Raw genomic sequence first — 13,055 nt, forward strand, 5'->3', positions numbered from 1 at the left:
AATCATTTAAGACATAACTAAAAAAAAAAAAAACAAGTCAGAAATGGTTTATGGTTGGTTTAGGCTTGTTTGTAAATATTATTTTACGGCTATGACATCAAGCCTATCACTGAGCAAGGAAGATGTACCAAATTGAACCACTAGGTGTCACTCTTGACACATCTTCTGATGCAACTAGTTCCACCTATGAATTTGTATACAGGCACAATATAAAATTGATCATGTGTCATATTTAAAAAAAGATCAAACTATTCAGGTCCACGTCATCAGTTTATTGTACAAAGAGGACAGTGGATAGAGTTAAAAATCGGGGATCGAGATGGATTGGGGAATGACATGCAGGAAAGGAGCCACAGGTCCCATTTGAACCCGGGGCGCCCCAATGAGGACTACAGCCTCTGTACATGGGGCACACGCACTAACCACTAGCTCACCAGCTCCCCAACAGAAGCTTTTCTGAGAGGAATAAAGCAAGAGATTCTAAGGGGACATACAGTATCCGTATGTCTTACATCTGACATGTTTTAATAGAGTGATTTATGTTAATCATACATATATGATAAGTATCCTTATCAGCTGGAAGGACTCAGTGTCACTCTCTGCTTCTGCAACCCCCGCAGGTGGAGAGGAGTTCAGCGGCTCTCACCCTCACTTCCTGACCTCCAGAGCTCTGTACCTGGTGGTTTACAACCTCAGCAAAGGAGCCAGTCAGGTGGATGCCCTCAAACCCTGGCTCTTCAACATCAAAGTGAGTCATCATTAACCAAAGCTTCACCTCATTCTGATGGAATACTGCTAAAATGCATTTAGGTTTTAGATTGACAGTTTCATACAATTTGTAAGAAACTCCAAACCAAGGACCAAGTGTTCTCCAGTATCCACTTTTAATTTCAGTAAAGCAACAGTAGATTTTTTATTTCGCGATGGTGTACCAACTGGTTATCAACTTTTGACCGCTGGCATTATCTGCTGTCAATTTAATCACACAGTTCAGGGCGATGATTTATTGTCTTTTCCAGCCTTTGAATAACCCTTGCACTAATTGACTTCAGGCCGTAGCTCCTCAGTCTCCGGTCATCCTGGTGGGAACCCACACAGACGTGAGTGACGAGCTGCAGCTTCAGGCTTGCCTTAAGAAGATCAGAGAGGAGCTGCTGAGCCACCAGGGCTTCCCCGCCATCAAAGACTACCACATTGTCTCCGTCTGCGAGGACTCGGACTCCCTGACCAAACTCCGCAAGGCCATCGCCCGGGAGATCACCAGCTTCAAAGTAAAGGACATAAACGGCAGATAAACATTTACTGTCTTTACCTCTCCTCTCTGCTGACCTCACCTTCTCGTCTCTACTTTATACAGATCCAGGGCCAGCCCGTCATGGGTCAGCTGGTTCCAGACAGCTACGTGGAGCTGGAGCGCCGGGTTCTGCAGGAGAGAACCAGGGTTCCCCCTGAGTTCCCCGTTCTCAGGAACCAGGAGCTGCTGCACCTCATCCAGGAGAGTCAGCTGCAGCTGGAGGAGGCCGAGTTGCCGCACGCCATCCACTTCCTCAGGGAGGCCGGTCAGTCTATTCAGGGATAGTTTCAAGAAAAAATTCAATACATTCAAGAGTACACAGGCCTTACTAAGTGGCTGACTTTGGTGTACCTAAATTAAATAAAGTGTCCTAAGTCACAGCTGTACCCACCTTATTGAATTATAATGTGGTAACATGTAGCAGACAAACCACAGGCTGACCCTGAAACGACTCTTATATGAGTGATTGCACGAGTTTAAATTGAACTTCCCTTTATCAAATGTTGGATTATTAATTCACTTGATGTTTTAAATACTTTCTCAATGATCAAAACTTTAATTTCTTCTCCTCCGTCACTGCAGGGGTTTTACTGCACTTTGATGATCCCGCACTTGAGCTCCAAGACCTCTACTTCATCGACCCACAGTGGCTGTGCAACATCATCTCCCAGGTATCCTCATCTGAACACACAAAGAAGTCTCAAAGGCTTCAGGTCTTTAATACCTCTGTCTTACTTAAGTAAGACTGTAATCTTAGTGGATAAAAGGCAAGAACACAGTCAGGATATATTAAGAATGATAGTGCAACGCTAGGAGGTGATTTGATATTTGCTGCCGCTCTGTAAACTAAAAGCAATTTCTGCCACTTAGAGCGGGTTAGGATGTTTTTATTGGGCAAAACAAAAGAAAAAAATCTGATGACACTAGTTTGCATCGCTTCTGTGAAACTGTTCCGATTCAAAAAAAGCTACAGTAACGGGTTTCTGGCTTGATGCTAATTATGACAGCATTTCACAGTTCTTTATTTTCAAGTGACATTTTTTATTCATGTGCTTGAATAACGTTCTTTTAAAGGTCCTATATGTAAGATATTTAGTGAATGAAATGATAAAGTGACCTTACTGTATGATCAGACATTAAGGAAACATGCCAAGTGCTGGCTTCTCTGACAACAATGCAGCAGTCAGTATGTCCTCCTTCTAAGTTAAGATTCTGGTCCTGAATGGTCTGGATTTGTTTGGACCAGAGAAGGTAGGCGGTTTTAAGGCACCCCCACACGGCTGTTTAGGACGCCCCTCGGTTTTCCAGATATAGAGAGACCAGTTATCAGGTCAGACCAACAGGTGTTGCAGCTTGTTGAAGGTACAGAATAGTTAAGGGACTTGTGTGATGTTGCACTGATGTTGTCTGCTCCCTGTTCAGAAACTGACTTTAAAGGGCTGCGGCCTCTGGGATCATCCGAAAGGAGTCGTTCAGCGCTCAGTGGTGGAAAAGTTTCTGTCCGAGACCAAATGTTTCCCTCTGAGCCACCTGACGCAGTTCTTCAAACTACTGGAGAAGTTTCAGATCGCTTTACCCTTCAGTGACGACCAGCTGCTGATACCCAGCAGGTACTTATTAAATATACAGCCATGGATGCTATATGGGGATTGTGGTTTTGTACAAACATCACAGACCTCTTATCCTTTCCTTTTACAGTTTGCCCAAACACAGACCGATGATAGATTTACCTCACTGCGAGAACTCTGAGGTGATTGTGCGTTTGTACGAGATGCCGTACTTCCCCATAGATTACTGGTCTCGACAAATCAGCCGCCTGCTGGAGTTCTCTTCTTATCTGCTTTGTGGAAGAGGTAAATTAAATGTACAGTACAGAGATTCTCTGTTTCATCAGGGATGCAATTCAGCAGTTATACTGTATATTCAAAGACAGAGCCCAGTGATTTCTAACCTCATTTTTATGATGTGTATGTTTTAGAAAAAGTGCTACGACCGAACCGGATCTACTGGAGGAGAGGTCTGTACCTGAGCTGGTCCCCAGAGGCCTATTGCCTGGTGGAGGCAGACTCGGGGGATCAGAACCCCTCCTGCTTCGTCAGGATAACCGTGCCCTGTTCACGCAAAGGTGGAGTTCCTTCCTTATTTTTCTATCAAATCATCAACCCTCACTGCACTTATTGCATAACTTCATTTTTGGGCAAATTTAGTGGCCCTGACTTATTTTTGTTGTCAATTTTTGCTCATCTAGTATATAAAATGTACAATACAGTAATATCACTGGTAGATAATATTAATAATGTAGTCTAGCATGAGGGGGGTGATGTTTATGGATAAGAATTATAGTGCAGGAATAGTTAACCTCTCAGTTATCTGTTTTATATATTATATTAACGAGCAGATATGAGATAAGATTTTATAAACCTGACAGTCTTTGCATGTATTGATCATTTCTGTCTCCCCTCCCTTCAGGCCGGGTGCTGCTGGGTCAGGTGGTAGACCACATCGACTCTCTCCTGGAGGAGTGGTTTCCCAATCTGCTGAACACGGACATGCACGGCAGCGGCGAGGCGCTGCTGAAGAAGTGGGCTCTCTACAGCTTTGAGGACAGGCAGGGGTGGAGCAAGATTCTGCTCGAGGATCTCTTTACCCGCTTTGACAACGGTAAAAAAGAAAATCACACCAATGAGACGATGAGAAGACTCACTTTAATCATTCCACATGCAGATAATCTGACATCTGCTATGTTGATGCTATGTCGAAATTGCGTTACTCTCCGTCCCGCGGTGCAATACAACCAAAATAGAGTAAAATAAGATAAGGTAAAATCGATCAAATAAAATTAGGTAAAATAAGATAAATAATATTTACAGTAATAAATTCTAAATTGTGCAAAAGGTACAAAATGGTAAATAAAATAAAATACAATTTAAAGAAAAAGTAAACTTGTGCAATATGTGCAATGTGCAGTAAACTGATTGTACTTTTGAATAGTTTCAACGGGGGTTTCAACGTCCATTATGTTCTGTGTCGTAGATTTCCTGCTGGTCAGCCCGGAGGATCCCCGCTGCACACTTCCCATCTCTCAGATTGCTCCTGACTTGGTGCTGAGTGACCAGCCTGCAGGAACAATACTGGACAGTGAAGAGCTGCATGTGGACGGGTCCAAAGAGAACCGACTGGGTACACTGAGTTCTTAAACCTTTGACTTTTGATTAAGATCCACAGTTGGTTCTTCTCCTGTTGGTGTCTTTTTTCATTATGGCTCTATGTTTGTCTTGATCTAAAACATGTACTCATGTTGCCTTAAGATTATTAAAGGATACTCATGAACATGTGTTTTTGTTTGCAGGGGATGGTGGCTTTGGAACTGTGTACCGAGGTGTCTATAAAAACGAAGAAGTAGCTGTGAAAATATTCAACAAACACGCGTCTGAGCTCTACATCTACAGACTCCTCAGACAGGTACCATTACATAAAAGAAACAACTAAATCTGCCTCATTCCTGGCCTCTGGCTAGAAGAACTAGCAGCAGGTTTTACTTATGAAAACTGTTAGTATGTATTTTGAAATAGTCACTCATCTTGGTCAATTTGTGGATATATTTTAAACTAGCTCAGTTGGTAAGGCAGACTTCTGCCTGTTGTACATTTCATTTGTTTCCTGCCTCTCTTCAGCCGTCCGATGCAATAAAAGACAAAGGCCAAAATAATTAAAAAACAAACTACAAGATGCCTTTGGATGAGAGATCCTAGACAGCAAATTGACAAAGTGCCTCTCTTAATCACGATTTCCAATAGCTATCTGCCCGTTACTTTTTAGAAATAGAGGTGGTGATTTTTCTGGCAGCATCTCTCACTTACTTTCTCCTCTCTCTCTGTTGCTCTCCAGGAGTTGACGGTGTTGGGTCGCCTCCGTCACCCCAGCCTTGTGGGCCTGCTGGCCGCTGGCTCATTCCCTCAGGTCCTGGTGATGGAGCTGGCTCTGAGAGGCTCCCTGGACTCCTTGTTTGAACACGAGAACGGCAGCCTCAACAGAAAGCTCCAGCACAGGATCGCCCTGCAGGTGGCAGACGGACTCAGGTAGAAATCGAGGATGACAGAGTAACATTTCTTGGTGCTGTGAAGTTTTATTTTAGTTAGTATTCAGACGTTAATTGATCATATCCTTTGTTTGGGGGTTGCTATCAGGTTTTGTAAGGTGTTATGACATAGTCTTGTGATGTTGAAGTTCATGATATGATACACTTTATTGTCCATTTGTTAAATTTGTCTTGGACTTCAGTGCTGCACACATTTAGCTACCTTCACATTTGCATCAGTAAAGAGCCACTGTTGTATCACATAAATCATGTATCCAAAATAACCATAAGGTTTGTGTTATGTTTTCATTTATAAACACACAGGTCTAAAAATCGGTTTTAAAAAGATGGCAATTGTAGAGTGCCAAATGTGCAGATTAGAAAAAGGCAATCCTCGTAATTGTTTAAACTTTGTTATCAGGTACCTCCACTCAGTCATGATCATCTATCGCGATCTCAAGCCTCACAACGTCCTTCTGTTCAACCTGAAGACCGACTCCGAGATCATTGCCAAGATCACGGACTACGGCATCGCTCAGTACTGCTGCAGCATGGGAGTGAGGAGCTCAGAGGGCACACCAGGTTAGACATCACTCCAACTCTTACCTCCTTTAATCTTTAATATTCATATTATGCTAAAATTACATCTGGCCAGAAATTCTCAAAAGCCAAAGCCTTTTGCTTCATTACAGTATGATATATAATTTAACTTTGCTCATCAATACATTTTATTGTATGTCTTGCAGGATTTCGTGCACCTGAGGTTGCCCGGGGTAACGTGATCTATAACCAGCAGGCTGATGTCTTCTCATTCGGCCTGCTGCTCTACGACCTCCTGACTTGCGGTGAACGGATCTCTGACGGTATGAAGTTCCCCAGCGAGTTTGACGAGGTTGCTGTGCAGGGAAAACTGCCAGGTAATTCTCAGTCCTTTATTTTTAAATTATTTTTAGGGATTTTAAGCCTTTATTTAGAGAGGACAGTAGAGAGAGTTGGAAGCGGGGATGAAAGAGTGGGGGATGACATGTAGGAAAGTATCCGAAGGTCTGAGTTGAACCTTGGTCTTTGTATAAGGGTAACGCAGACCTTTTTCAATATTTAGATGTAGCATGACCCTTTTGTTTTTGTGCTTTTTATGTAAAATAGATGGCTAGATAAATAATTTTTTTTAAATAATGTACAAAGTAAACGACTCAAATTCCTGGAAAGCACAATGGAAGTTCAACTTAAGGTCAGTTCTGTATTTTCTGAAACAGGTCTCCTTCGAAGTTCCTCATACCATAAATAAAATTAAATGTTTTACAGCCAGTAAACAACCAAATATTAATTCACAGAAAAGGATTCATCAGAAAACTTTAACTTGCATGTTTGTCTTGCACACAGATCCAGTGATACACTACGGTTGCTCTCCCTGGCCGGGCTTCCAGACCCTGATGAAGGACTGTTTAAAGGAAAGCCCTCAGAATCGACCCACCTCGGCTCAAGTGAGGACCTGAAAACTATAAAACTATGCTTTCAGGGTGCTGGTGCTCTCATTTGTACTGAGAAAGTTGGAAAAGGCAATGCAGTACAGAGACATGCTGCAAGAGCTACTTTCCAAACAGAAAACACTCTGACAGAGAGCAGCAGAAGGACAACATTTACAAGTTATGTCTCTGTCATGTGTGCAGGTGTTCGACAGGCTGAATTCAGGAGAGATGTTGTGCCTGATGAGGGAGCTGGTGGTGCCCAGGACGTTCAATGCTGAGTGCTTCACAGTGAGCTCTGGGAGCAGTGAGGGCCACAGAGCCTGGCTGGGGGGAGGCAGCAGCACTCAGAGACTCGGCTCTGTTACAGCCGTAGACCTGGACACCAACGTGGTCACCACACAGGTACCTGCACCTCTGTTATCACCTCAGGAATGAATGATACACAGATTGCTGAAGTTAAATTCTGTTATACAATCAAGCTGTTACAGAGAAAACAGGAGGAGCTTAACCACAAAGGTTTCATAACACTAGTCAGTTTATTTATAGCAGTTTTAAATATCAGCTGTTGAACCAATGCTCGATGTTCACGAGGTGGTTCTCTTCCTCCTACAGGAGATCGACAGCAGTCCTGTCCTGTGTCTTGTGACCGTCCAAATGCCACAAGAGGCCTGCAATTGGCTGGTTGCGGGCACCCAGTCTGGTTCCTTAGTGGTGATCAGCACTCAGGACACGTCGACTTGTCACCACCTGCAGAGTGTCACAGACGCTGTCACTTCACTCTACTTTCATGTGCACCCACGTCGCAAGTAAGTGTCTGGAAAAAAAACCCAAAAGAAAACAGACGTGATACTTTTGACGACCTTGTTCTTCTGCGGCTCAAATGCTGAGTGAAGTTCATGCTGTTTTGGCTGTACGATTTTTTTTGTTCAATTTATGGACTTTTCTGTCCTGATTAGAATAAGACGGGTTGAAAGACATACGGTTCAACTTTTTAAAAACCTAACTCATCCACAGAAATGTTTGAGACAGAGGTGCTTGAGGGTGTTGTCAGAGGTTAATGAATAGCTGAGGTGAATTTGGATGAGCTGAGTCATCTAATGTCTGGAGCGACTTTGGAAACCTTGCTGTGTCCACACATACTGTTCTACCTGCATACACCAAAGCCTGCTGATACGTGATTGGCCAATACAGCTTGGCTTACAAATGTACTGCAACCAGAACACTTTATGGGCAGAACTTAGATTCTCTACTCATGACATTTTAGAGTATTGTGCACGTGTTAAACAAGACGCTACAGCTGTTTTAAATTTAAAAGTCTTTTGATGTTTTTCTTTTTTTCAGCCAGAGGAAGAATTACTTGTTGGTTGGGACAGCTGATGGAATTCTTACTATTTATGAGGACTCAGTGCTAAAGGTAAATATTGTAAAGAGTATCATTTATTTATGATATCATCCTTAGTGCAGCCTCATCATCACATCCCATAAAATTACAATACTGCATCCACTCTTCTTTCTTCCAGCAAGAGAACGGGCAGCCGGTTAAAACTGTCACTGTGGGAAATGTCAACACGCCCGTCTTGTGTTTGGGACAGTCGGTGCATTCACTGGACAGCAGGTGTGTGTGGGCCGGCTGCGGGAACAAGATCCTCTCCTTTACTGCCGACTACGACGTCTGCAAGTCCATCGACACAAGACCCAGCCTCCTCTTCCAGTGAGTCCATGTTATGTAGGGAAATGAGAGGCAGCATGAGGTTGAAATGTAGGGTGCAGACATTAGAAGTATTTGGTTTAGAGGGGTTCTTTGTGTTGAATTAAAGAAATTTGCACTAAAAGAAACGTTGCTGTTGGTGTCATAAAACTGACTCATGGGTCTTGGCAAAAGACGAGCGGAGTCAGGTGTGTTTAATATGTATCATCAGGGGTGAATGTGTGGGTGTATGCAGAGAGAGAGAGAGAGAGAGAGAGAGAGACCAAGGGGCTCCAGATCTAGCAGGGTATGATGACAACCTCTTGGTACCTCAAAGAAAGGATATGAACATGAGCACATCAGACAAACACACACACATTTTAAGCATACATTACATCTTTACAAGATAAGAGTTTTCTTTTCTTCATTGGTAGAGTTATAAAGTTTTTTTTTGTGTGTGTGTTTGCCCTCTTTCAGGCAGCGGCCATTGAGCGGTGACTCGTGTGTGTCTCGAATGGTTGTGGATAAAAACATTTACCTGAGCAAAGCCGGGTCACCGACTGTCGAGGTTTGGGATAAAAGGAGTGACAGGATGGTGGACTGCATCGACTGTGCTCAGATCATCAGGTAACAGAAAGAACAGAAATGAATTATTTTCACATTTTATGAGGATTCAGTGGCTCTGATATGTGTAATTAAGCAGTTACCTGTTTGTAAATTAAAGGGTGATTCCACATTTTATACTTCAGTTTGCATTGACTTATATATGCTTGCATATGTACTTCTATATATCTTTTTATACTTCCATCGATCCATTATCTATACCTGCTCGTGGCAGTGGGGTTGCTGGAGCCGATCCCAGCTGTAATTGGTCAAGAGACAGGGTTCACCCTGGAGTGTTTACAAGTCAATCACAGGGCTGACATATAGACAAACAGCCACACTCACATTCACACCTACGGGCAATTTAGAGTCACCAATTAACCTAATGAGCGTGTCTTTGGACTGTGGGAGGAAGCCGGAGTACCCGGAGAGAACCCACAAATGCACAAGGAGAACATGCAAACTCCACACAGAGAGGCTCCTGTCTGATGGGGAATCGAAACAGAAACCTCCTCACTGTGAGGCAACAGCGCTAACCACTTACACCACCGTGCATCTCCTATCTAGACTTACTATATATTTTAAGTTATTGTATTTGATAATTTTATGTTGCCTCTAGAAATGAAGAACAAAACATTAAATCTTAAATTAAATCAGAATGTGTTGTATTTTGCATTTTTTTACATTTTAAAAACCAAATCCCTCTCTGAATACCCAAATATTCAGGTAGTTATCTTTGTTTATTTATTGACTGATTTTCCCAACTCTGTCTTTATTTTTACAATGTAAACTCGGCACCAAGCACACAAAATCGAGCATCATCTTGTTGCCTTAACTATGAATGTGTACCTCTTTCTAATATAATTCACTGTAGTTCAATAAAGTCCTACAGCCCTGCAGAGTGTTACATTTTAGCGTTATAGGTGTTGTTTATATAATTCAGCTGCGTGTTACTGCCTCTTCTCTCTGCAGACACGACTCTGGCTGCAGAGGCAGGCAGGGCAGCGAGGCGGAGCTGCCCACTGAGGCGTCTCCCTCCTGGGCCCGGGTGAAGGCCCTGCTGGTGCAGAGCGCTGCACATCTCTGGATCGGCACTAGAGGGGGCCACCTGCTGCTGCTGGAGCTCTCCAAACACCAGACGCTGCAGGTCATCGCCCCCAGCTGCGATTCCATCCGCTGCATAGCCTCTGCACTCATAGGTCAGTGATTAAGTTTAAGTTAACATTTCTGAATGTATTTATTCTGGTTTATGTGGATGACAATCCAGCAGTGTGTCACCAGTGTATGACCTGAAAATATGATGTCATGTTGTCTGAATGTACACCATGTTGTTTTGTTTTGATAAAACTTGCCTTTAAAATAATCTTATTTATTTATTTATTTATGTTCAGGCTTTTTATGCTTTTATCTAGAGATAGGACAGTGGATAGAGTCAGTAATGGGAGAGAGAGAGATAGAGAGTGGGGAATTAAATGCAGGAAAGAAGCCGAAGGTTGGATTTGAACCCTGGTCGCCTGCTTGGAGGACTAAAGCCTCCGTGGGGTGCACACACTGAACAGCAGGCTACCTCGTCCCCAATAATCTAAATTTTTAAACACCACCTTCCCAAAATCTGCATTTTATAAAAAGTGAAACTGTTACAGCATATATATTCAGTATATATTGTGATTTATTCCTTGTTTTGGCCTGACATGAAGCTACTCTGATTCTTATTCTACATAAATATATATCTATGTCCTTTGCTGTCATTATTTTCGAGTGAACATGCTGTGTCTGAATAAACGGATAATGATTGCTATCGCTCATCACAGAAACACTGAACTGGAAGAATGTGGTGCTGGTTTTGGGCAGAAGACTCCCACAGGACAAGAATCAGTTCGGTGAGTGTGTGATGGTTTATTATCTGTCCCACATCTGGCTCTGTTGGGTTCTCCACGTTGGTCTCACGTGTGACGTTGTCTGTGGTCTCAGATGAGGAGTCGGTGCTGATGGTGTGGAACAGCACGCTGCCGATGGAGGTCAAAGACCTGAGAAAACACTGTGAGAAGAGAGAGCAGATCGCTGCCAAAATGAGAGAACAGCTGCATCCTGACTGAGCCCACACGCGTGAATGTACGTAGAAATGTTTGACTTTACAAACTATGGTGATGTTCTAGTTTTTCGTCTAATTATGCAGCACAACAAGCCCTATCAATAAATCTGGCAGATTTGATTGTGTTTAGAGTGATTTTCACTCCCGGTCACTATAATGCAAATACAACTGTCAGTGTCATACCATCACGTTTGCAGCATCTTCTTTGCATTTGTTTCCCTCACGTATATCTCTCGCTCTGTTGTGTTACTTACATTTATGGAGCACTTCTTTTGAGCAATTTTGTTACCAGAATCAAGGCCGTCGATAATGTGGGAAACAGGGGAAAGCTTTCTGGGGCCCAGTCGCATGGGGAGGGCGTATTGAGGTTAGCAAAAACACGGCGCATCCTAATCTTAAACAACCATGACCAAATTTTATATTACGCCCAAATACTCGCTATTATCTCATAACACAACAAAAACAATCATTTTATTTATTGTTGAATCAGTAAATGTAGCCTGATATAAGCTTATTTTGGAGGGGTAATGTCGCCAACGTTAGCGTGCCCAGAGGGAGCTAATGTTAACACTACTGATAGGATGTGCATACATTGATTTATATCATATTCTGGAAGTTGCCAGAATCTCCTTCAGGATTTTTAAAGCTCTATTTTGTCTGATCAGTATATCCCGACAAAGACATGATACTGAACGATTAATGGTTAGTAGGAACAGAAGTAGAAGTCGTAGCTTGTCCTCGTGATTGCGTAGTAATATCGGTAACATTTGTCCTTCAATTGTTTTTTACAGACTGTTCATTGAAAAGGGATCAACGCTTCAGTGGAAGTGTCTGCGGGTGACTTACTTCATTTTCTGACAGCCATATGAACTTTCTTTTGCACTGACCCTGAAAGACAGAGAACCTAATGAGGCGAGCACATCGCAAAGAAACAATCAAAAGAATTCAGTGTATCAGGATTATCCAAACGACAACGATCTTGATTACAATCGATCTGATTTATGAAGAGACATTTCTCTAAAAGGGACACAGATGGTCTCATTTGTGCGTGAGCAGTGCAGATGTACAGTAAGACCTCCTGACTCCTAATGAATGTTTGTTTACTCGTGCTATAAAAGAGAAAACAAACATAAAACTGGAAAGAAAGCCAAAGGAAAAAAATCTTTTTTTAAATTGTACATTTGATTATTTATTCTTTACTTGAGCGCACGTTCACTCCACAGCTGAACAAGAAGGATGTCTCAGATGCTGCCTGCTTTTTACACAACTTGTATGTAAACTGTTTGTGATGGAGAGTAAATATTATTTTATGTTCTGTGATGGATGTTCATTTTGTTTCAGTGCATTATTTACAAAAAAGAAAGTGGAGACTGGATAAAAGACGTTATTTTGTGAAAGTGAAAGTTTCAGCTTTTTTCTTACATGTACGTCTTATAGTCATGTCTACATTTCTTTACCTTACTTGTAATTATTTTGTTTTGGATCATTTACTTATAATATATTTTAATATAAAAAGTATTATCGGTCAGGGGGCATCATGCAAGCCACAATTCTGGGGGGGGGGGCTAAGTTAGATTGAGGTCGAGAGGTCCTCTGAAGAAAAAGTGAAGCACGTTTATAATCAAAAGGCAAAATGCTTATTATTTTTTGATCAGTCTGAGGAAACCAAAGTTAAAGGCAGGGTTGGTAATTTCCTCCAGATACACTTTTTAAGATTTTGGTTGAAATGGTCTTTAGGTCCTGACAGACATTAATACCTCTTGTGCTCTGAAAAAGGAACAAAGAAAATCCATCATCTGTAGCTGTTGTAAGCCTGTAAAAACTTTGACCAA

The 13,055-nt window shown here is 42.2% G+C and overlaps 1 protein-coding gene across 1 annotated transcript in view; it reads left to right on the forward strand.

Moving 5' to 3' along the window:
* Window positions 1-12,620, forward strand: part of lrrk2 (leucine-rich repeat kinase 2) — a 35,874-nt gene extending 23,254 nt beyond the window's left edge. Inside the window, exons 30-52 of the mRNA XM_020637204.3 lie at window positions 621-748; window positions 1,053-1,271; window positions 1,358-1,559; window positions 1,877-1,965; window positions 2,717-2,904; window positions 2,993-3,147; window positions 3,273-3,419; window positions 3,764-3,955; window positions 4,328-4,474; window positions 4,644-4,756; window positions 5,183-5,373; window positions 5,794-5,954; window positions 6,119-6,289; window positions 6,756-6,856; window positions 7,043-7,243; window positions 7,454-7,647; window positions 8,183-8,255; window positions 8,362-8,552; window positions 9,006-9,155; window positions 10,104-10,330; window positions 10,943-11,011; window positions 11,103-11,243; window positions 12,015-12,620. Of these exons, the coding sequence (XP_020492860.2) occupies window positions 621-748; window positions 1,053-1,271; window positions 1,358-1,559; window positions 1,877-1,965; window positions 2,717-2,904; window positions 2,993-3,147; window positions 3,273-3,419; window positions 3,764-3,955; window positions 4,328-4,474; window positions 4,644-4,756; window positions 5,183-5,373; window positions 5,794-5,954; window positions 6,119-6,289; window positions 6,756-6,856; window positions 7,043-7,243; window positions 7,454-7,647; window positions 8,183-8,255; window positions 8,362-8,552; window positions 9,006-9,155; window positions 10,104-10,330; window positions 10,943-11,011; window positions 11,103-11,227 (3,434 nt within the window). The 3' untranslated portion in view covers window positions 11,228-11,243; window positions 12,015-12,620. The remainder of the gene's footprint in view (window positions 1-620; window positions 749-1,052; window positions 1,272-1,357; window positions 1,560-1,876; window positions 1,966-2,716; window positions 2,905-2,992; window positions 3,148-3,272; window positions 3,420-3,763; window positions 3,956-4,327; window positions 4,475-4,643; window positions 4,757-5,182; window positions 5,374-5,793; window positions 5,955-6,118; window positions 6,290-6,755; window positions 6,857-7,042; window positions 7,244-7,453; window positions 7,648-8,182; window positions 8,256-8,361; window positions 8,553-9,005; window positions 9,156-10,103; window positions 10,331-10,942; window positions 11,012-11,102; window positions 11,244-12,014) is intronic.
* Window positions 12,621-13,055: the final 435 nt, after the last annotated feature.

Source organism: Labrus bergylta, chromosome 7 (assembly GCF_963930695.1).
Source record: "Labrus bergylta chromosome 7, fLabBer1.1, whole genome shotgun sequence".
NCBI classification, from domain to species: Eukaryota; Metazoa; Chordata; class Actinopteri; order Labriformes; family Labridae; genus Labrus; species Labrus bergylta.